Source organism: Notothenia rossii (assembly GCF_949606895.1).
Source record: "Notothenia rossii genome assembly, chromosome: 7".
NCBI lineage: Eukaryota > Metazoa > Chordata > Actinopteri > Perciformes > Nototheniidae > Notothenia > Notothenia rossii.
Window position 1 is genome coordinate 37,825,826 of NC_136905.1, and position 22,504 is coordinate 37,848,329.

Below are 22,504 nucleotides of genomic sequence, written 5' to 3' on the forward strand. Positions count from 1 at the left end.
GGGCAAAAGAGACCTAAGTAAAGCCAATAGATCCACAACATGAAGCAGACTCAGACGCACAATCCAGTTTGGTTGTCACCTGGTTAATACCGGCTTTTAGCCGCGTACCCCGTTTTAATTCGAGTAGAGACACCGCAGTTGTTGGTTTCGGTGTACGCCGGTAACTATAAAAAGCAAATCTTGTGTGATGTGGCATTCCAAGGTGTAGATGGGAAATGTAGTCAGATTAGTCGAAGCTTCCTTTGTGTAGTTTCTCTAACGAACTACAGTTCCCATGATTCATGGTATGTGAGCGAGTTGTGTTGACATCTGCTGGTAGGCCAGCAGTCACACGCTTCTCACAGACCGTTCTGCAAAGCGATTTGGAAGGTAGGCCTAGTTACATATTGAAATATGAAGTTTTAGACTGGCTAATACTTTGTGGCAATTGGTTTGACATTGACAGTTTTCCACAGCCCTGAAGCTAACGTTACATTAAAAGGGTTTTAGAAATGACAGCCAGGCTTGGCAAGCTAACACCAGCTAGCAACACAGACAACATTAAGAAGCATATTTATATTTTGTAACGTCTTGTGTAACTTCTTATGTAAGTGGCATAAGAAAACATATAGTTTAAACAGTAATAAAAGCAAGACATGGCGTTAACGCCTGCACATAATGACGTTAGGTGGATTAAAAAAGCTGGCTTAATCATTTTTGTAGTCACGTTATCATGTTATGTTTATAAAGTTGACATTATGTCTTTTGGAATCGATAGTATCCAGTATTCAATTTGCCGAACATCCTATCTACCATGCAGTCTTTGTTCCCAACACAATGGAGCTTCATTGCGTATAACTTTCAGCTATTACAGTCATATATTTAGCTGTTATCAGGTGTTTTTTAGGACCCATTGTATTCCGAAGAATAAAAAAAGACCCCAACGACGTGTAACATCTGCTAATACTGTCCATGTTTGTGTGTGTGATTTTCGTTCAGATCAACTGAACGTACCTGTTTTCTATAGGAGTTGAGTGTGTATCTCTATAGACACGTTATGTACTATTGATGGCCAGAGGTGGGAGAAGTATTCAGATCTTGTACTTGAGTAAAAGTAGAAGTACCAGAGAGTAGGAATAGTCTTGCTACAAGTAAAAGTCCTGCATTCACAATGTTACTCAAGTAAAAGTACAAAAGTATAAGCATCAAAATATACTTAGAGTACCAAAAGTGAAAATATGTATTATGCAGATTGAGTTATTTTGCGCTCACCCTAACCCAGAATCAGTTGTATTACCAAGTAGGTTCACACAAACAAGGAATTAGCTTTGAAATAAATGGTGCATACAAAGACACAGAAAGAAGAATACGTAGCATAAATAGTACTATCATAAAGTACAATGTTTACCTCTGAATTGTAGTGAGGTAGAAGTACAAAGAGCAGAACATGGAGATAATCCTCTAAAGTACAAGTACCTCAAAATTGTTCTTAAGTACAGTACTTGAGTAAATGTACTTAGTTACTTTACACAACTGTTGATGTCATGAAGTAACCATTCTGCCATGAAGGTTCATTTCATTCTCTGTATCTGTGTGATAGAACCTTCTGGAGGAGCAGTGTTTGGATGAGAGCATCAGAGAACAATGTCTCCTCCTCGACTCACAGGGGCTCTGCGCTCCTTCTCCACTGTCAGCAAGAAGGAGGATTTTAATGAACAGCTCTACGATCTGAAGGTGAGACCAGTTCATGGGTAATGGGAAGTCTGTCTCTATCGTCACAATATAACGTTATATTTAGTAACGTTTGAGGACTTTGTGCCGACCCCCTGCTGTCTACTTGTCTACATTTTAAATGAGGCCCTTTAGTTTTAGTTGTAGTCATCTTTGTCATTGCCTCTCCTCTCACTCCCTTGTGTCATGCAGGCAAATGGCCTCGGAGCTTTAACATTTTGTCCCCACAGGTGCCTATTGGTAAAGTTGGTTGGGCAGAAGCTGTGTCACTACGGTGACTCAGCATACAGTATGTCTATATGCTCAGGCTGTAACTTTTAATAGATCTCCAGTGTCTGACATCAGTTCAAAGCTCTCCTGTCATATTAAAACCTTTTAAGTTGATATGGCCTACTTGTTACACGTGTCACACGTAGTTTGGGGAGAAATATTGATTAAAATCTATTTTTAGAATAATAACAAACGACCACAGTGTTCATGCTTGTGTGCAACTACTTGACCCAGGAACTGTTTCAGCCTAAAGCCAGTGCTCTGTCTCTGTGAATGCTGACGATAAAGCCTGACAGAGATCTCTCTGACATCAAACTGCTGTTTTGTCAAATTCATATGAAGCGTGCAAATGCTATTCTAGATTCTTACCTCCTTTGAAGTTTTTACCACAATGTCCACTGCTTGCAGGTGGACAATATCTGGGTGGATTGTTTGCTTTATCCTCACTGGTTTGCTTTCAAACATTTCTACCTGTGTTTTGTATCTTATTTTGGCTTTCACCATTTAATCAGCATTCCAATCATTGCTTTTCACTCTTATCTTACTGATTTTTTTTTTCAGATCAGTTGCCTCTTCGTGAGATTTGAAATGAAAGTGGGTGCCGATTAAGCTGTTCCCTGTACCTGGCTCACCTCCAGTTAAATCCTCTCAGCACAAAAAGTGCTTCTCCAGAGAAAAGAAGCCTGAAGCAGCTCTGAGATTATCTCTCAGCCTTTGCTAAAATGCTTAGTTTTAGAAGGCATGGAGCTGTAGACTGTAATGGAGTCATTGTGTTAATGCCTCTCCTGACCTCCGAGCTGCTCACTTTTAATACCTCACTGCTCTATAGGCAGACGCTTCAAAATAAGCTTATTCTCATTAACACTGGATTTTCTACAGAAATACACATACTGCTAAAGATGCATTTGTAACTACAATTTGAAAGCTCAATATCACAATTGCATTCATTTGTGCCAGTGTTAAAAGTCAGGTGTTATATATGCACCATTTTCAAATGATAGCACTAGTTTGAGGTGAATCTGAAAAAATTCAGTTGCATGAAAGGAAAGTTTCGGAAATATGGCGAGATTAAAGAGGGACATCACTACATAACACTCACGTTTCTATTGGCTTCCGCTCCAAAACATTGCACTCGATAGGGGCAGTATGTCTCCAAGCGGTTGACCAATCACAACAGAGCCAGCCAGACAACCAGTCAGAGCAGACTGGGCTCTGGTTTCAGACAGAGGGTGAAAAGAGGTGCTGCAGCACAGGCAGTATGAGAAAAATAAAGAGTTTTTGGAACATTAAAGCATGGAGACATGTCACAGTAGAGGCACAGATTAGGATTTGTTGTTCTCTTTAACATTCAATGGCATATTGGATAGCCACGACAGTTGTCCTTACATCCAAGCTAACAACATTATTTATTTATTTATGAATGCTTTTTTCACTTCATCCTGCTTTGACAAAATATTGGGCTTCTTTTGTCTTATCCAAGGTTTTGTGGGCGGTTAAAATACCTGTCATTATGACAGCAGTAAGTACTCCTGCTGTCCTTGTTGAAATGAAATTGTTTTTCTCCCTGTGCTTCATGTTAGACCAAGCGGCTGAAGAGGCGGGAGCTGTTTGCCAGAGAGGGTGTGACGTGGCAGAAGATTGTCCATCTCTGCTCGGAGAATCAGGACAACGCTAAACAGCAAGCTGAACTGAAGAGCCTCCTTCAGGCAGCCAAGGAAATTGGTAATTAACTCCTCAGCCTCAAATCCATTTTCTTGTCTCTCAATGTATTTTCATGTTTGTGTTACACTGATGAAAACACAGTTAAAAATAACACAATGCCCTTTTCTGTTTGCGACTAAAAGTGATTATGAAACACTTACCAGCTCCTGAAATTACCATGTTATTGTTTTATGGCTTTGAAAAGTCTGGAGTATAAACCATTGTGGGTTTAAAGAAAGATCACTCTGTCTGGCTTTAATAAATGACCCACTTATCAGATTTAGAGACATGTTGTCATGCAGACAGTTTACATTCTATTTGTCCAGGATTTGAGGTGCATTTTATCTTTGTGAAGTAAAGGAAGAATTGTTTTTGGTGCTAACAAGTTAGAGAAATGGCATATTAGATTGTTTGCCAACACTAGAGTACTAAAAAAGAACTACAAATATGGTTCCCAGGGCTTTTCTAAAAGTCTTAAAGATCTTAAAATAGAAATCCAGAAAATGAGGTTGTCTCTTTATCCTCACCTAGTGAGAGCAACTGAATAAATCATTGATAAAAGGATCACTATGATATTTCCCAGACAGTAAAATATATATAAACAACGTATTTAACAACCTACTGAGAAATTGAACTTGACACTCCATATACATTGAGTACATTGAGTAAAGAGAGCTAACAACACAAAGTACAGAACAACTGTATGACTGCATCCAAGCATCAAAAGTTAATCTTCAAATAAAATGTTCCTTAAAATAAAGTATTGGTCCGCTGATATGCCTTTTTTAATATCAGATGCAGATATTTAGAGAGCAGGGCAGCAAATGGATGATATACATTGCCCACATTGTTTTTTTTTCTTGTTGTTTCTTTATCTGAATAACAACAACAAACCAGACACAAATTGTATTTGTTAAAGTGAAATTGTTTTGTATTCTTTGAGCATTATATGTTGACTTTGTCTGCAGTGCTTGTATTTTAAATGATAAAGTATCAACTAAATGTCCACAGGGAATCATATAAATACATTTAAAAATAAAAACAACTGGTGAATGAGAAGTAAATAGTTTGACTGCATTTGTTAGCAGATAGCAGCATCTCCTTTATCTGAGATAGAACAAACATTGCAGACTAACACAAATAAAATCGGATGTCTCGTCAGTGCAATCCTCTCTAAATAAATAATCGGCCTCTTTAGTGCAACTGTCAATAATGCGATGTGTAAACAAACATCAGCGTAAAACTAATATAAACTATTATAAGCTAGTCTGATGAATGCATATTTCCTAAACATTAGAAAGGCTTAGTTTTATGGATGACTGTAAATCAGCTTCTGGCAGAGAATGGCAGTTCATATCATTTGCTCATAAATGTGTTCTTAAAGAGGACACATTATTCTCACTTTCAGGTTCATATTTATATTCTGTGTCTCAACTGTGACATGTCTCCATGCTCTAATGTTCAAAAAGCTCTTTATTTTTCTCATACTGCCTGTGCTGCAGCACCTCTTTTCGCCCTCTGTCTGAAACCAGAGCCCAGTCTGCTCTGATTGGTTAGCTGGCCGGCTCTGTTGTGATTGGTCAACTTGGTCAGCGCTTAGAGGTGCCCTACATGCAACAACAATCTAACACACTGCACCAAATGGAAAAACCCATAATATGACCTCTTTCATATCCAGAACATTACATGAAATGTTATAATAAAAACAATGTTTATTTTATTTATTTATTTATTATTATTTTAGAAAATTTACAAAATAAATCATATTTACTCAGGAGACAGGTGTTTAACAGCATGCCGTACACACTGTAATCCTCCCTCTACCACTTTAAGTCTTAAAGGTCCCATGTCATGCTTTTCCGGTTATTACCCGTCCCCTTGTGTGTTATGAAGGTTTTTATGCATGTAAAGTCACAAACCCTCAAAGTACACCCTGTAGCAAGTAAAACTCTAATACTGAACAGACCTGTCTATGCTGCCCCAGAAAACCTCGTTGGATATTTCTCTTTTTCCATTTTTCTTTTTCTGGGGCATACTGACGTAACGCTGCGGAGCTCCACACACACACACACACACACACACACACACTCACTCAGCCTTATCTTTTCTCAGCCGCAGTGCTCCGCGGAGCTTTGCACTAGGGCTGCAACAAACGACTAATTTGATAATCGATTAATGAAACGATTAATCGACTATTCGGACTATTACTGTATGCCTTGCGCAATTTCTCAAACGCTCTGATTTAGCCATCAACTTTTAGATTTAGATTGAGGTTGTTTTATGCATGTGGAAACTAACAATGAAGACTATAAAGATGAATACTTATAAATAAAAATACATATATTATTAAATGAACTTAACGAATTGTGAACAGAATTAACATAATATTTCACATCAAAAGAAACAACAATGTTTTAACAAATCGTATTAAATAATGTGATAACAGAACTGTAAACAGAATAGCTGAAACTTTAACAAAATAAATAACTCAGTTACCTCTAATCATTAACCCATGTTTGTGTAATGTTGTTAACTCCGTGTGTTGCTGCTAGCCTAACCTGACGTGGAAACGTTACTTGTGGATGGGGCTACAGAGCTACTAGAAAGACAGTCGAACCCGGTGCATTCCGTCTGGATGTGGTGCACTTTTGCTAAATGTTTAGACAAATAGCTCGTGTTACCGCCCTTACATGCTAAACTCTTATTGCACTATTGGCAACGAGCATTGTCCACATCGAGACGGGTAAAGTTTAACCACACCTTGGAGCGCTTCTCTCCGCCATCTCCGCAGTGTGTTGCTGCATGTAGCAGCTGCGTGTGTGTAAACTGCCCCGCCCCCTCGCACACAGACAGGGGAGAGAGATCTCGTCTGATCGAAAATACATCATAGATGCATTTTTTTGTCTTTTTGCATATTAGAAACGAGTTGGGACACTAAGACTGCAAGATAATGTTTTTGTAGCAATAATACATATGACATATATTTTTTGAATGTCTCCAGTACCGATAAAAAGACCGATAAAGTTGGAGTTTAACGGCACGTAAAACACACGTGATGACGTCACCAACTAATCGACGACTGAACTAGTTGGAAACTAATTTGGTCATCGATTTTAATCGATTAAGTCGATTAGTTGTTGCACCCCTACTTTGTACACGCACACACACACTCGGAGATCCGTACACACACACACACACACACACACACTCGGAGATCCGTACACACACACACTCGGAGCTCAGGCTGTGAGTGTGTATGTGTGTGCTCGGGCTGAGCTACGCGGTGTCTCGCTGTCTCGCAGACCCCACGCAGCAAGCAGGAAAGGAAACCAGTAATACAGCTCACACTTTCCGCTCCTCGAGCCTCAAAGGGCGGAGCAGTGAGCCCCGCAAGGTCCCGCCAACACGGCACCCAGACCCCACGCAGCATTCTCATCTGTTTGTCATTACTGGTGTCATTTTCTGGTTGCTAACAAACGCCATTGTAACACATAAACACTGATGTTCCGCTGTAACGGTGGTTGACTCATCAGAACAGAGTGGGCGAGCTGACCAATCAGAGCACAGTGGGCTCATAGGGAGGGGGGGGGGGGGGGGCAGGAGCTCCAACAAGCCGTGTAGGACAGAGAGTGAATACACATACTATACAGAGATGCTGTATGAGAAACCAATGTGAGTTTGGAACATTGAACAATGTAAATCTATTTTAGTAGACCTCAACAATGGAATTACGATCAGTAGAAATGGCCATGTCATGGGACCTTTATCTGAACTCCACCAGTCAATTAAGGAGCTCTCTCATAAAAGCTTGTGATGATTTTCACTCAATTTGCTTTTCTCTGAGATTATGGCTGTATATTTTCTTCTCTTTCTCCCATCAAGAGTAGCAGTATTTGTTGTTGTGAGGCTGCACCGTGTTGAACCTGCCCTCAGGCATTGTGGCTGGATCCAAATAAGAAGTTCCTCAGAAGCACACTGGAGAGGATGAAAGCAGCCATTCTGCTCGGCTGCTTGCAGTGACGATTCTGATGCTTTTGGACGATTTTAATTGGTTTAAATCCTTTTCATCTGTTTTCGCTTTTCTCTGCCTCTCCAACCTTCTTCCCTCCATTCTCCCTCTGTCCCTCTGCCATTTTTTCTTCTAATTGGACAATTACTCTGTATTCCTTTTTGTTAAGTGCAGTTCCGGTTAAGCATAAATTGTTTGGAATATTAATTAAATAAGGGTCCTGGACCCTAAACAGTGAGCTCATGCTGAGTCTTTACTGCTCAGATGTTTCTTCTCTGAAGCTATAAATAGTGCACAGCTCGGATTTAATGGCCATGAAAAACTAATGATAATTAGTTATAATATACAGTCTGTCCATATGTCTGCGTGTGTGTGCCTGCCTGGTTTCCTCGTGGCTTGAGCCTTAGAATTAGGAACAACAATTTCAGTCTTGGTTTCATCAGACCAGTTAAACTAGTTTCTTACAGTCTGAGAATCCTGTAGGTGAATTTTTTCAAGTTTCATGTGCATTTCACTGAGGAGACGTTTCCGTCTGGCCCCTCTGCCTTAAAGTCCAAGGGCCTCATGTATAACGCCGTGCGTAGGATTCACGTGGGAAGGTTGCTTACGTAGTAGAAATCCGAAAAATAGGTACATACATTTTCCGACATTTTCCGATTCACCGAACATTGCGTACCGGCGAGGGAAGTGCGTACGGCACGTCCTACGCCGGTTTCCCTTTATAAATCCCGATCGACTCGAAATGCGTTGCGGCTTTTGCGGGCTTCACGTAGCGCCCATATTTGCCTATAAATAGTCAAAGAAACGCCCATTCATTCATTCATTTTGACTGACTTTATGAAGAAGATAGCAGGAAATTACGACAGAACAGCTAAAAAAGACATCTCACATCGTGTCAGATTTTGGTTATTTTGGGTAGGTCGAGATAAATCATATTGTTTGGTGGATGCAGTTTGAACCAGAGTAGCAGCATGGAGGTCGGATCGTCATCAAAATAAATAAATAAGTGGTCCGAAAAAGGTTAATGACAAAAATAAATACACATAGCCTTCCTCAGGCAGTGTGTTTGTACCGGGGACAGGAGACACCCCCTTGATGAGAAACTGTAAGAAATGATCGGGGAATCCCTCCGGAGTGGAGTCGTGACAACTGGATCTGAATTATTTGGTGGTTTGTGTTCCAACTGTCGATCAGCAGCTATATATCCATAATCCACCAGTTAAAGGAAATACAACTAATATGTTGTGTTATATTAGCTGTTCAATTTACCACATATGGTGTTCTTAGTTTCCATACCTCCTGTGTTTTACGAGCGACTTATCAAGTCTTGGCAAACGGCATAAAACACGATTAATTATGATAGTATATAACACCATGCTCGTATCTACAACCTATAGAAATGCAAAACGGCGTCAGTTTAGACGTAATTCTGTCCTCCTGCTTACTGCATCATTTATGAGAAAACATTTCATAACATTAACACAACATATTCGAAGTGGTTTTAAATAACATATCCGTATTTATTTGTTTCTCCAAGTTATGTTTTTGTGTGCACTGAGGAGTTGCAAACAGGCGTTTGTTTAATCATTTTAAGATTGGCTTTGATCAATGTTTGAAAATGAATTATTCATATATGATAAATGAGAGATAACATTTTATTTATGGTATTATTTCCACATATTTCTCTCCATTCTTCTTTCTGCCAACGGTGTCGCAGTTTCTCGTCTCTCCTGTTTTTGTGCTTAGTGCGTACGCATGGGTTAGAGTTTGGGTGGAGGACCGCACATTTCCCCGTCAAGTTAGTATTTTATAAATCGCAAACATTGCGGAGAAACTGGCGTACGCCATCAATTTTTTTTGAGCATATATACCTTTATAAATGAGGCCCCAGATCTGTGGGGTGTTTGTTTTCCTTCTAGAAGTTTCTCCCAACTCTACCCAGTATCTCTGGAGCTCAGCAGAGTGATCATTGGTCAATTATTTGACCAAGATCCTCCAACCCCCATTTACGCTGAGTGGAGAGCTCTGTAAATATACTAAGTGACTTTCCACCACTAATTAAAAAGGACTATGATTATCAGGTTCATATTTGCATTTTCAGCCTCTATTGGACATGTCTCCATGCTTTAATGTTCAAAAAGCTCTTTATTCTTCTCACACTGCCTGTGCTGCAGCACCTCTTTTCACCCTCTGTCTGAAACCAGAGCACAGTCGTCTCTGATTGGTTAGCTGGCTGCCTCTGTTGTTATTGGTGAACCGCTTAGAGATGTCCCGCCCCTTTGCATTTCATGTACAATGTGTTGAAGCTCTAGCCAAAAGAAGCGCAAGTGTTGATCTCATTCTGTTCTGGAAGTAAACAAAGGAAGCGTTTCAGGCAGGGGGGGAGTGTGCGGGAGAGAAACTCCCTCGGAGGGATGACAGGGATTTTAGCTTTTACTGAACATTTACATGAACAAAACCCATACACTAGGAAAGGGAAAACCTCAAAAAGCACAATAGCTTAAAAATATCTGAGTTCTAAAAGTTCAATTAGGGAAAGGTGGAAAAAGCCACAGGTGTTTGTTTGTTTGTCATGTGCCCCTTCATCACTAAATCTACCTCTAGCTGTAGTGATTGCTGTAAACATGACATCAAAGTTTCCATATTTTGTGTTTTTATTTCCAGTGGGGACTGAACATGGGCAGGCCGCTGTTGAAAGTGCAGCTGTGTTTCTGTTTGAGACCTTCCACAACAAAGACCATGTGGGCACAGAGGAGACCCGGGCAATCAAGCAGATGTTCGGGCCCTTCCCCTCCTCTGCAGCTGAGGCCTCCTGTGCCTGTGTGGCTCGGCTGGTGGCTCCACTCGGAGACTCCAGGGTGGAGAACTTTATCCAGAGCCTGTCCTCCCGTCACAATCCCCAACGAGGCCCTTCTTTTGGACGTAACATCGCCTTCTCGTATGACTGCTATGCTCTGGACCCGCTGGAGGAGCTGCCCTGCTCTGTCGTCAAAGAGGAGAACGTGAGTCTCGACTTCATCAACTTCCTCAACCACCAGCAGAGCGGGAGGAATGTTGCCAGTGAGGAAGCTTCAGGAAGTTCTCTGAGCTCTGGGGAGGGAGCCATCCTGAGATCAGAGGTGGAGAAGTATCTAAATGGAGGCAACATGATCTCATCCAGCCCGGAGGAGCTCTGCACCTCCCTGTTTGAAATGCTGACCTCCCACAAGAGCGACGACGAGCTGCAGAATGAGGTTTGTGTCACCTGGAAATGCAATCCAACATATAGATACTTTATTTCTTAAATTGGCCTTGGAAATAATCTTGATTCTCACAGGAATGTATTTCTTTGCCCGCCATTAAGAAAGATTATCTTCCACTAAGGGCATTACTATTGTTAATGTATTACTATTAGTTTAAACAATTTGAACCTTGCATGCTTCCCTGAGATGTCAGGTGTTTGCTGAACATTCCAATATTGAAATTGACTGTTTCACTTTGTCATTTGCTTGTGCTTCTTGCTTCTTCCTATTATTCAGTTCTCTGCCCAGTATTAGTACAGTGCAGCCGCTCCACAGTATACTTTTAAAAGCTTACAAGTCAACTCTCATGTTTTATCTATAACACTTACCTTTTAATGTCTCTGCTCATGATCTGTGAAGTGAAAACCTCAGATGTCCACACAGTCAAAGAAATAAAAAGTGTGCACACTGGTCTCAGTTATGAAATCGATTGATGGTCAGCCAAAGAGTCAGCCACACTGCACACTGGCAGTAGAGGAGGTTGTACAGTGTTTGGCGCAAACATTTTTAAGCTGATTTCGCTAGCCGATAAAATGTTGGAGCAGCCAACAGAAACGCCACATGCTGCCCTCGTTTTCCTTCCCTCTGTTTCACAGTAAGCTTATTTTGTCTGCTGTTATCCTGTGTGGATCCGCCAAGGTTACAAAGGACGTTCTGGGGCCTCTCCACTGTTGATTAGGAGTTTAGTCAGCAGCTCTACTCTGATACTTTAGGGATCAATCTGAACTTGAACTTCAAAATGAGTAGTCGACTCTCCACATGGTTAGTGTGACATAAAGTTTGACCTGTCCTAACGATACCTTTTAATGTCTCGGGTATCCTATTGATTCTATAACCTTGACCTTCTGCAGCAGGCCTTCTGGCTTTGATCCAGATTGTGGATTATCATATGGGGGCTGTCAAGTCTTCCTTGACCTTTAGACCTTTTTAGACGTTCCCAACTTCCTGCATGGCTTGACCTTCATTGGTATTAAAGACCCTTTGGGATTGTGAGCAACTTACAAATAAAGGAGAGGTCAACCTTTAAGACAGCGGCTTTAGGAAACTGATGAGTAGGGACTGGTGTATCGTCCCATCAATGTCCTCTACCAGTATGCAGTAGTTATGGCATGGGAAAGTTCACTTTAAGTGTTTAGTGGTAATTCAAGATATATTTAGATTTGTATCTGCACCATACAGCATGTAGCAATTAGAAACCCACAGTGTAGCATACATATACGATAGAACAATTGTGTTACAAAATGTATGGGGTGGATTATTGTATGCCAATTTCCATAAAACATGCATTTGTACGCTTACACACATACAGTGGGTTAAGAGCAGGGAGTCTGTCTCGAAGGGGAAAGCTCTTTCTATTTACGAGCCTCAAACGCCTCTCAGCCATCACTCAGTCAGTAAACACACACACACACACACACACACACACACACACACACACACACACACACACACACACACACACACACACACACACACACACACACACACACACACACACACACACACACACACACACACACACACACACACACACACACACACACCAGAGGCTGCTTCCTGCGTCTCTGCTCTTATTTTACATTTGAATATCTCTTACTTTGTTTATGTTTGCACAATAATATAAAGTATTAGGCAATAAAACAAATTCTGATTGTGAAGCAGACAAAAGTGTTTGAAATCATGCAGCTTTTTCTTTGTATTCTTTAAAATGTAAAGGCATCCATTTGAAAACTTGTGACAGTCTACTGTTCTTATGAGAATAATGAACTTCACTCGCTCAACATCTTTTGCAAAATACAGTTTGGTCCGTATGTCTGAAATGAGTGGGGGGAGAAATAAAATAAATGCTGTTATTCAGCCCACACACTGCTCCCCTGTGTGCCAAATGGTTACATTACACATCTGTATGAGCCAAGAATATCACAGTTGAAGCATCCTGCATCCTTTTTTAATCCAGCAGCATTAGAGAGGTGTATGCAAGTAGATGTTGTCAATGGATTGCATTGAGCAGGTATAAGCCAGGAGAAGGCTACCTCTTTTCATCTGCCTCCACACCTTCCTGTAAAGTAAAGGTCAGAGTCACTGTAGGCCTCTGGTTCTCTCTCATTCTGTCGGACCGCCCAGCAGTTATTTGACATCATGTACATTTACTTATGGATCAGGAGAGTGCTCCATCATCCTGTCCCCCTGCATTTTCACCAACCTCTACTCCCCGATCCTCTATACTCCAAAGCTTTTATATTGTCCATGTTGCTTCTCGCTGTCTCTCTGAGCCTCTTCCTCACTCTATTAGAGAGATAAAAGTTGTACAGTATTGAAGAACTTCCGCTGGTTACTGTTAGTTCCAATGTTTCTCACATAGTTGACATTTGGAAGCGGACTCTCCCACTGACATCTGTGTGTGTGTGTGTGTGTGTGTGTGTGTGTGTGTGTGTGTGTGTGTGTGTGTGTGTGTGTGTGTGTGTGTGTGTGTGTGTGTGTGTGTGTGTGTGTGTGTGTGTGTGTGTGTGTGTGTGTGTGTGTGTGTGTGTGTGTGTGTGTGTGTGTGTGTGTGTGTGTGTGTGTGTGTGTGTGTGTGTGTGTGTGTGTGTGTGTGTGTGAGAGAGAGCACCTGCAGACTCTCCATGCATCCACCTCTGTGTGACTCCAAAGTCAACAGTCCAGATAAAAGGCTTTGCACTCGGTGCCATTACTTATTATTTCTCATTGCACAACCTGCAGCTGTGAACTTTCATGGTTGTTGCTGAGTTGTGCGAGGGGGGAAATCCATTTGGTTACATATAGTAGCAGATTAAAACGAGACATTGGCATTTTATGTTCAAATAGCCTCACGTTATTGAAAGTGATGAATTCCAAAAATCCCTGAAGACTGAGTGCCTTTATAGGTTTTGTTTTGATTGAAACAGGAAACTTAATGACTATGCATTTATTACTAAATCAGACTGATCTATAACCATATAGAATCAAACAGCTTTAACACATATAATACTATAATATAAACTATTTAATCATCTATTAAATCAGGAGTCAACAACCTTAGGCATGAGTGTAAGGATGATCATTTATAAGATTTGATTTAGACCAATTACATCATTTTAATTTGTGATGTATTGTTATGTGAAAAAAGAGTTAATAAACTGAAACTCAGGTATCGTATGGACACTAATATCAATCATATTTGTAATTCATGGCACAATTCAAACGGGATCGAAAGATACGTTTTCTCTCTTCATTGACTTCAATGCATAATTTTCCGAAATAAGGTCCCATGGACCGGAAGTAGATGGGCGTGACTTCGCCACTCTATAGCTTTAAACTCCGCACACTGAGCTCTGATTGGTCAGCAGGCGGAGCTTTCACTTTTCACTGAGGAGTAGGTTTGCCGTTCAGCATAAGTTACCATGGAGATCTACCCCGGTAAGAAGTGAACCAGCGTCGTAGGACCGGAAACCCAGAGTTAACCCTGAAGTTACCTCGCTAACCAAAAATCTGGCTTCGTAGTACAGGCTTCTGTACCTGTTCGCTCTGCTATCGCGTGAAGGGTCTGCTAACAAGCGGCCAACAGAGAGGGAGACATGTCCCCCCCACTTTTCAAAATCCCGCTTGTGTCCCCCCCAAGCGGTCATCGCCACGGAGGAGTGTGTGTGTGTGTGTGTGTGTGTGTGTGTGTGTGTGTGTGTGTGTGTGTGTGTGTGTGTGTGTGTGTGTGTGTGTGTGTGTGTGTGTGTGTGTGTGTGTGTGTGTGTGTGTGTGTGTGTGTGTGTGTGTGTGTGTGTGTGTGTGTGTGTGTGTGTGTGTGTGTGTGTGTGTGTGTGTGTGTGTGTGTGTGTGTGTGTGTGTGTGTGTGTGTGTGTGTGTGTGTGTGTGTGTGTGAGAGAGCACCTGCAGACTCTCCATGCATCCACCTCTGTGTGACTCCAAAGTCAACAGTCCAGATAAAAGGCTTTGCACTCGGTGCCATTACTTATTATTTCTCATTGCACAACCTGCAGCTGTGAACTTTCATGGTTGTTGCTGAGTTGTGCGTGGGGGGAAATCCATTTGGTTACATATAGTAGCAGATTAAAACGAAGACTGAGTGCCTTTATAGGTTTTGTTTTGATTGAAACAGGAAACTTAATGACTATGCATTTATTACTAAATCAGACTGATCTATAACCATATAGAATCAAACAGCTTTAACACATATAATACTATAATATAAACTATTTAATCATCTATTAAATCAGGAGTCAACAACCTTAGGCATGAGTGTAAGGATGATCATTTATAAGATTTGATTTAGACCAATTACATCATTTTAATTTGTGATGTATTGTTATGTGAAAAAAGAGTTAATAAACTGAAACTCAGGTATCGTATGGACACTAATATCAACACATTTGAACTAATACGCAGTCATATGTTGTGCTTAGTAGAAGCATGTTATGTGATTTTCTACATCGCTTTGAGCATTGTGTTTATAGGGTACAATTTCAACTCTTAAATGTAAAACCAACCTACTTTGCAAATCGATGATTGTGTTGATTTGGTCTCAGGAGACACAAAGCCCTGCCCAGTTTGACTCAGCTCACATAATGCTTCCATTAACCAGCTGAAAAATAGAGCAGGCGAGGCTGAATATTTAATCACCGATAAAGGAGTAGAGGACACACACTCTCACTCCTGACCTGTAGCCTTGAGGATGTAGAGTACAGCTAATGCTTTAGCACCAGGCTGTATAGGATGGGGGACTGCACAGAATCCATCTGAAGGAGAAACTCTGCCTCCCACGTCAATGGAACACACACCTAATCAGTCACCTCCAAAGGACAGAATTCATGAGAGTTCATAAAAAAAGCAGCTCCCTTTGAGCTGGTGAAACCTCAGCCCTCTCCACAGTGCAGTTCACCGAATAAAACAGAGACATTCAGAGGGACCAATAGAAGTTTAGAACAGATATAAAAGAGACCTCCGAGGGAAACAAAGATAACCCCGACAAAGAAGATAGCTGACCTGACATCAAAGTGCGTCTGTTGTTTTAGTTCCCTGCTGCGCTGACTGTTGCTTCCCAAGGGAGGACAGAGTGAAAGAGCACGCCATGCCTAAATCCTGAAAACAACCCTGAAAGCAGAGGGGAAAATACTGCATTGTTTCCAGGCTCAAATCACATACTAGTCTTCTAGTTGCCAGCATTGTGAACCCGGAAAATGTTGAGTACCCCAAATTCCTATGCCAGAAATGTGTAAAACGGGTCCCTCCCCAGCACTTAGATATGCCCTTTTCTTGTTAAAACTGCCATTCAGCATCCTTACTAACTCCTGAAACCACTCCAGAAACTCCAGAAATTGTTCTACTTTGGTCTGCGTAGGATATAATGCAATTTAATGCTAATTAACGCAACTTATGCTAATTATGCAGTTGCCCAACATATGTAAGTTAGCAAATTGTACAGCAGTTTCTATGTGCTGGGGACCCCTACTGTATTTCTAACATAATACTTTGGGGTACTGAACATTTCTGGGTTAACAATAAGACTCTATAGGACCTGGCAAATAGACCATACCCCGGGCCTGTAGGTCGACTATTTTCCAATTAGAGGGCACACACTTAGTCATCTCACAATGACATTGATGAGTGTGTGCAGCCCTGTCTGCACTAAGTTATAATTGTGTGCTGCTGCTGCTGTGCACAGGATTTCTTGTTGTTGTTGTTTTTCCGTCACTTACTAAGTGCCAGGTGGCTGTGTTTGGGAGGCTAAGCGACGGAGCATATTCTGTACCGAGCGGATGGTAATTACCAGGTGCTCAGTCTTGGCACTAGAAGCGTGTTTGTAGGTATTGGTGAGCCATAGGATGTGTATAGGTGTTTGGATGTGTGTGTGGTGGTATGTTTGTGATGTAGATACTAACCCCCCCACTCTCTCCCTCCAGCTGTTCGAGCTGTTGGGCCCAGAGGGGCTGGAGATGATCTCCACCCTCCTCCAGCGAAGGGCAGCCATCGTGGACTCCCTCATCTCCATGCCACCTGACAGGACTGGCTACACACCAGGTGAGACAGCCCCATGGCAACCAGGTCATCTCCATGGTAACGCAAACTTCAGTCGTTTTTGAAATAGTCGTGAATATGAGAAATTAATTTGTGTAGATGAAACAAAGACACAAAAAGGTGATTCATCTGAGCTTTACAGACTCCCTGACTGAAGGTCTAAAATGCATTTCTCTTTTATTATGATCATACAGAATCAAATCATAATGTGTGTTTGTTTGTTGTGTTTGTGGCTGTCTAAACCTTTATGCTTTGGGCAGGTTGTTTGTTTCAGCTCAAATTAGACCATATTTCTTGCTTTCCAAAGTCGGATGGTAACAGAGAAGTGTCAATACTGGCTCTCTTTATTTATGGTGGAGATTCTCCTGTGGGTGCAGCAGAGCGTTTGACAGCTCGGGGAATATCATCTTTTACAGTCAGTGCTTTGCTGCTTATTTTCTGTTTAAAGCCAGTAAAGAATTCCTGTGCAATGTAATTGAACAAACAGTCGATCCGTCATGTCATATTTACTACATCATTGTTCATTTGTCAAACACATTTGTATCGCCTATTCATAGCTTTATCAACAAAACAAAAAAACACTCAAGCAAAAGTAATTTTTTATTATATTATCTATTATTTCTATTTTTTCTAATTTTCTTCCACTTAACCCATCTTTTTTATTTAGATAATTGCCATGAAAATGATTGGATGAAATTATGGCTTTTTGTTTCCCTGTGGCATAACTACTCAAATGAAATGTCCTTTACTATCACTTTAATGTCACTCTAAGGCCACCAAACCGTTTTGTGACAAGCTTTTGAAGGTGTCAAACTGTACAGCAAAACAAGAGATTTATTTATTTATATAAGGTTTTTTTACTGCTATGTTTTTTTGTTTTTAATGTGTTTATTTGTAAGTGTGAAGACTCCATCTTTTCTAATCTATTGATGTTTACCTAAAAAAAATTCTTAAAGCATAATGCTGTTAATAGAATCTCAACACTTGTTCTGTATTTGATTGAAATGTTAAGTCATCTAGTGTTTCAGTAAACATAACCCTTTAAATTCCCAACATGGCTTTTATTGTGAAACATTTGCAGGAAGCCATTGTGAAAAAAATATTTTTTTATCGTTGCCATTCAGTGGGTGTTTCTCAATGTCGAGTAAAGCTGCTCCAGAGCCACTATTTCAAGCATACTACGTCATTGAGTGCCGCCGAAGGACTGTTCCAATGTCCAGCATACTTGGAATTCTACCGAGCCCGGCGTACTTCGTTAGGAGAAATTTCGAGGCTGCACATGTGTAGACTCCGCGGTCTTAAAATCCCCACAATGCTTTGCGCACGGACCAATTTCCCCAAATCTGTGGCGGAAAATGTAAGGCGGGGCATCTCATATGACGCACACCTGCACACTTGATCGCCTGTTCCACTCTTTGTTTTCCGAATGCCAGGAAGTATTCTTTCCTCGCTGCTTAAGCAAGTGACTACCAAGCAAGCGTACTCGACATTGAGAAACACCCTGTATCTCAGATGAAGCTATTGCCATTTTGTGCCACAACATGCAGATTGACTTGGGCATTACCATAACTCTTTAGAAGACTAATGCAGAACTAATTAGTGTTGAAAATAGCGTGATTGATGTTGTTATGAATTCAGTTAAAGCGTTGGAAATGAACATTATGCTAAGTTGGCATGCACATTGCATGTCAAGCATCAGGAGTTTATCCACCCTTGCCTGTATTTGAGACACAGCTTTTATTTTTTAGTGAAAGCTCTTAATTTAGAAAACAAAGTATTAGGCTTGTTTAACAAGAGCAGAAAAAGACAATCGAGTCTCCAACCAAAATGAAATGATGGAGTAAACCTTAATGATTACAATAAGAGTGTAGAGTTATTCCTAAAGTGATGTTGCAGCCTGAACATGTTTCCGAGAGTTGTCTTGTTTCATTTTGCCCTAGCCAATCAGTGGCGAGTAACCTCAGGGGCGCCGCCAGGGATTTTGGGCCCCATGAAAAGATATCACATTGGTTACTTACATTTTTTTTTCTTAATGTTCTAAAATTGTTTGGGCCCCTGTCAGTCACGGGCCCTTAGAATCGTCCTAACTTTTCACCCCCTTACGGGGGGCCCCTGAGTAACCTACCTGTGCCATTATCATCTTAATTTGTCAAAACAGAGTTGGCAGTAAAGTTGCACTCAAATGGTATGCGGTATACAGCTCCACGCTAATGTTGCAGTAGTGTTTCTAGGAGGGAGCAGTGGCGCTAAACTAGGCTGATGCGCACAGAGTAAAAATGTGTTCAACTTTGGCCTAATTTCCTCCCATTTTTTTATGTCATATGCTATGATGTGATATGATATGATTTGATGTGATGGCATATGGTATGATGTGGTTTGGTATCCCATCCTATGGCATGATGTGATACACACATTCATACAAAGCAAATTGCCTATCATGTGAATGTAGCTTAACAGGAACCATAAAAACTGGGCTAGGCAAATGTGTAGAAACCAGCAAAAATAAGCTACATTTTGAAAGTCTCCAGCCAAAGAAATCCTATCCCTTCAAACCAAAGGCCATTCCTCCAAGACACACTTAATGCATGACTTCTGCTGCAGGACGAGTGGCTTCCAGGTCCTGTTTTCAAGTAAATATTTAATGGCCAGTGACCACTTGAAAAGGTCTCTGCTCCTTGTTGTTCCACTGTTTCTTGAATAAACTGGCCTGTCCGATGTACATTATGCATTGGGGAAACACGAAGTGTGAAGCGTTCCTGCTTCAGCTGCAGCCTGTGGTCAGAGGCACAGGGGACACTTTGTTTTGTTTCCAGGGCCTTTGTTCATTTCTGTGTTGCACTGTACATTTATTGCAACTAGAAAAACTTTACTGCTAATGTCTTCTCTGCAACACCTGTCTGCTCTGAGCACATCCACCACAAATCCCTCTCACTTTCTCTCAACCACACACTCTACGCTCTTACTACACGTTTATTTATTCCTGCATGGAGCCACGCAAGTCCTACAAACGTTTTGTTTTCATCCCAAATGTTGTATATTAATTATTAATTTGAACATCTGGATGGAAGCGACATCTCTAGCATGTTTTTCCACAGGGCTGCAGCTGTAGATTGACTCTCTGATATAAATCAAGCAACACATGATCTGCACCTTTCTGTCATCTATCTACATAAGTAACACATGTGTTCTCATATACAGGGGTGCACATAACTTTATTAGTGAGTTACTCAGATGAGTACCAGGAGACAGCGTTTGGTACTCACCCCACACGAGATGTAGTGTTAATAAGTGCAGTCTTCCTCACTGTCCTCCTTAGTGTCTCCTTCACTGTCCTCTATTTAAACTTCTTGCATGGTAGATGATGAAGATGCTGCAGTCTTCCTCACTTTCCCTGTTTAAGCCTCAGATTTGCTTTCTCCAAAACATGTTGCCAAAACTGTGAAGTCTTTGCATTTCCTGAGGCCAAGTTGAAGGATCAAATACTAAGAAATGATCACATTACTTCATATCAAGTCATATCTGATTTCAGATGTGGGAAGTAACTAAGTTTGCTTATTCAATTACTGTACTTAGGTACAATTTTGAGATATTTTTACTTTAATTGAGTATTTCTATTTTATGCTACTTTGTACTTCTACTCCAATATAACTCAGAGTTAAATGGTGTACTTTTACTCCACTACATGTATACATGACAAGTCCCCCCCACCTTTCAAAATGATTAGTTTAGACCCCCCCACTTTTACTATAAGTCTGTATAACTTTAAGTCCGTGAATCGGTCTATCCACTCGCCGCACTTTGTAGAGCGTTGTGTCAGTGCTTCATTATCAAATCCATTCCACTTGCTTATTGTGAGAATGCCAAATCAATGAAACTCCGTACCGTGTTTTCACTGCTACTTTGTAGCAAGGCAGATTCTCAGAGCCTACACATGCTGCGTTTTTGTGTAGCTATGTCTTTAGTTGTTAAATTATGCGCCCCACAGTTTCCCCGCTGCGAGGTTCCGGCTCTACCAGTTCACGAGCGTGCTCCACTAGCATCCGGCTAAAGGCGTGGTATTAGAAGAAGAGGTGGAGGGAGAGTCCTCTCCTGTCAGACTGAGAGGCTGATAACTACAGCTCAGTGAGGTAAAGGACTCTCTGAGGGTTTAGATCAGGGGTCGGCAACCTTTTTGATATGAAGTGCCATTTAAAAAAAAAATTGTTATCAGCGTGCCAACGATCGAGAATTATCAACGGGGGGGGGGGGTTTGAGGAGCTTGACGCTCGTCAACTATCAGCAGGAGGGCGGGGGAGCCTCGCTGCGGGGAAGCAGTGTGTGGACCTGTCAGCGCAACTTATGATGCCGAATTTAACAAATACATTTAAATAATTGGTTTAAACGGCATAATAATAAGGACGATCGTCCGTTCTGTGATTCTCCAGAGCACACATGTTATGATATCAGGGTCATGTTGTGTGTGTTTGTGGATGGTAGAGCGACAGTGAGAGAACGTGTGTATGTTTCTGGAAGTGAAACGAGGAAGCAGAAAAACAGAGGTCTGTGATGTATTTTGTGAAACAGAAGAACAGCTAAATAAATGCAACGACCTCCCAAGAAGAGCTCGCCTCTCTCCAGTCATTTAAGCTAAAGTGGGTTATTGAACCTGAAGCTTGTTGCTTCTGCCCTCCTCGACTACGGTCTGGGAGCCGACAGGAAAGTTCAACACACAGATGGCCAGTCCGCCCCTTTGTAGCATATTATTTCGATGAGAGATGAGCAGATCGCCACTGGGCTTTCAACTAAAGACACAGCCACGCAAAAACTGCGGCATTTATACAGCTCCTTATGGGTACTGCAATTAGTGAAGTGCTTTCCTCCGTGGTGAAACGATCAGCACTGCACCACGGAGGAAAGCGGCAGAAAGTCACCTGGAGTTGAAGAGAGCGGGGCTGCGTTGCGTGCATGGCTTCCTCTTGCAGGTAACGGGTAGACGCGCTCTGGCGGCGGTCTCGTTCAGGATCCGAAAATACAATTTAAATATTTTGTACACTTATTCCACTTATTCCTAGTGTGCCACTGGTTACGGTGCCGCGTGCCAATGCTGGCACGCGTGCCAGGGGTTGCCGACCCCTGGTTTAGATAGTTAACTTTAGTCTAAGGTCGCATTCACACCAGCACTGAACGCAGTCAGAGACCTCTTAAGTGAACTAAACAACCGGACTTTGGTCCGCTAAAAGAGGTGGTCTCGGACCACTTGCCAGTGAAGTGAACTCTGGAGCAGTTTATCGCTAGTGTGAACGCAGTCCGCACCAAAACATAGGAAGCGTAGTATTTACGTTTCACAAGAACGCGGATGTCTTCAAAATCGTTAGCGAAAGAGTGAAGCAGAATGAAGGGTTGAACAGTGTCGTGTAAAGTAAAAAAAACGATCAAACTAAAGACTATACATAAAAGTCAGAGCCACCTGCCGTGGGTGAAACCCCCTACTGCAGAAAACAAATTGAAATAGAAATTCCGATAGAAA

The 22,504-nt window shown here is 41.4% G+C and overlaps 1 protein-coding gene across 1 annotated transcript in view; it reads left to right on the top strand.

The window, feature by feature from the left end:
• The first annotated feature begins 251 nt into the window (after positions 1 to 251).
• ascc3 (activating signal cointegrator 1 complex subunit 3) overlaps positions 252 to 22,504 on the top strand; it is a 229,629-nt gene continuing 207,376 nt past the window's right edge. Inside the window, exons 1-5 of the mRNA XM_079692773.1 lie at positions 252 to 369; positions 1,580 to 1,713; positions 3,561 to 3,702; positions 10,355 to 10,923; positions 16,884 to 17,001. Of these exons, the coding sequence (XP_079548899.1) occupies positions 1,624 to 1,713; positions 3,561 to 3,702; positions 10,355 to 10,923; positions 16,884 to 17,001 (919 nt within the window). The 5' untranslated portion in view covers positions 252 to 369; positions 1,580 to 1,623. The remainder of the gene's footprint in view (positions 370 to 1,579; positions 1,714 to 3,560; positions 3,703 to 10,354; positions 10,924 to 16,883; positions 17,002 to 22,504) is intronic.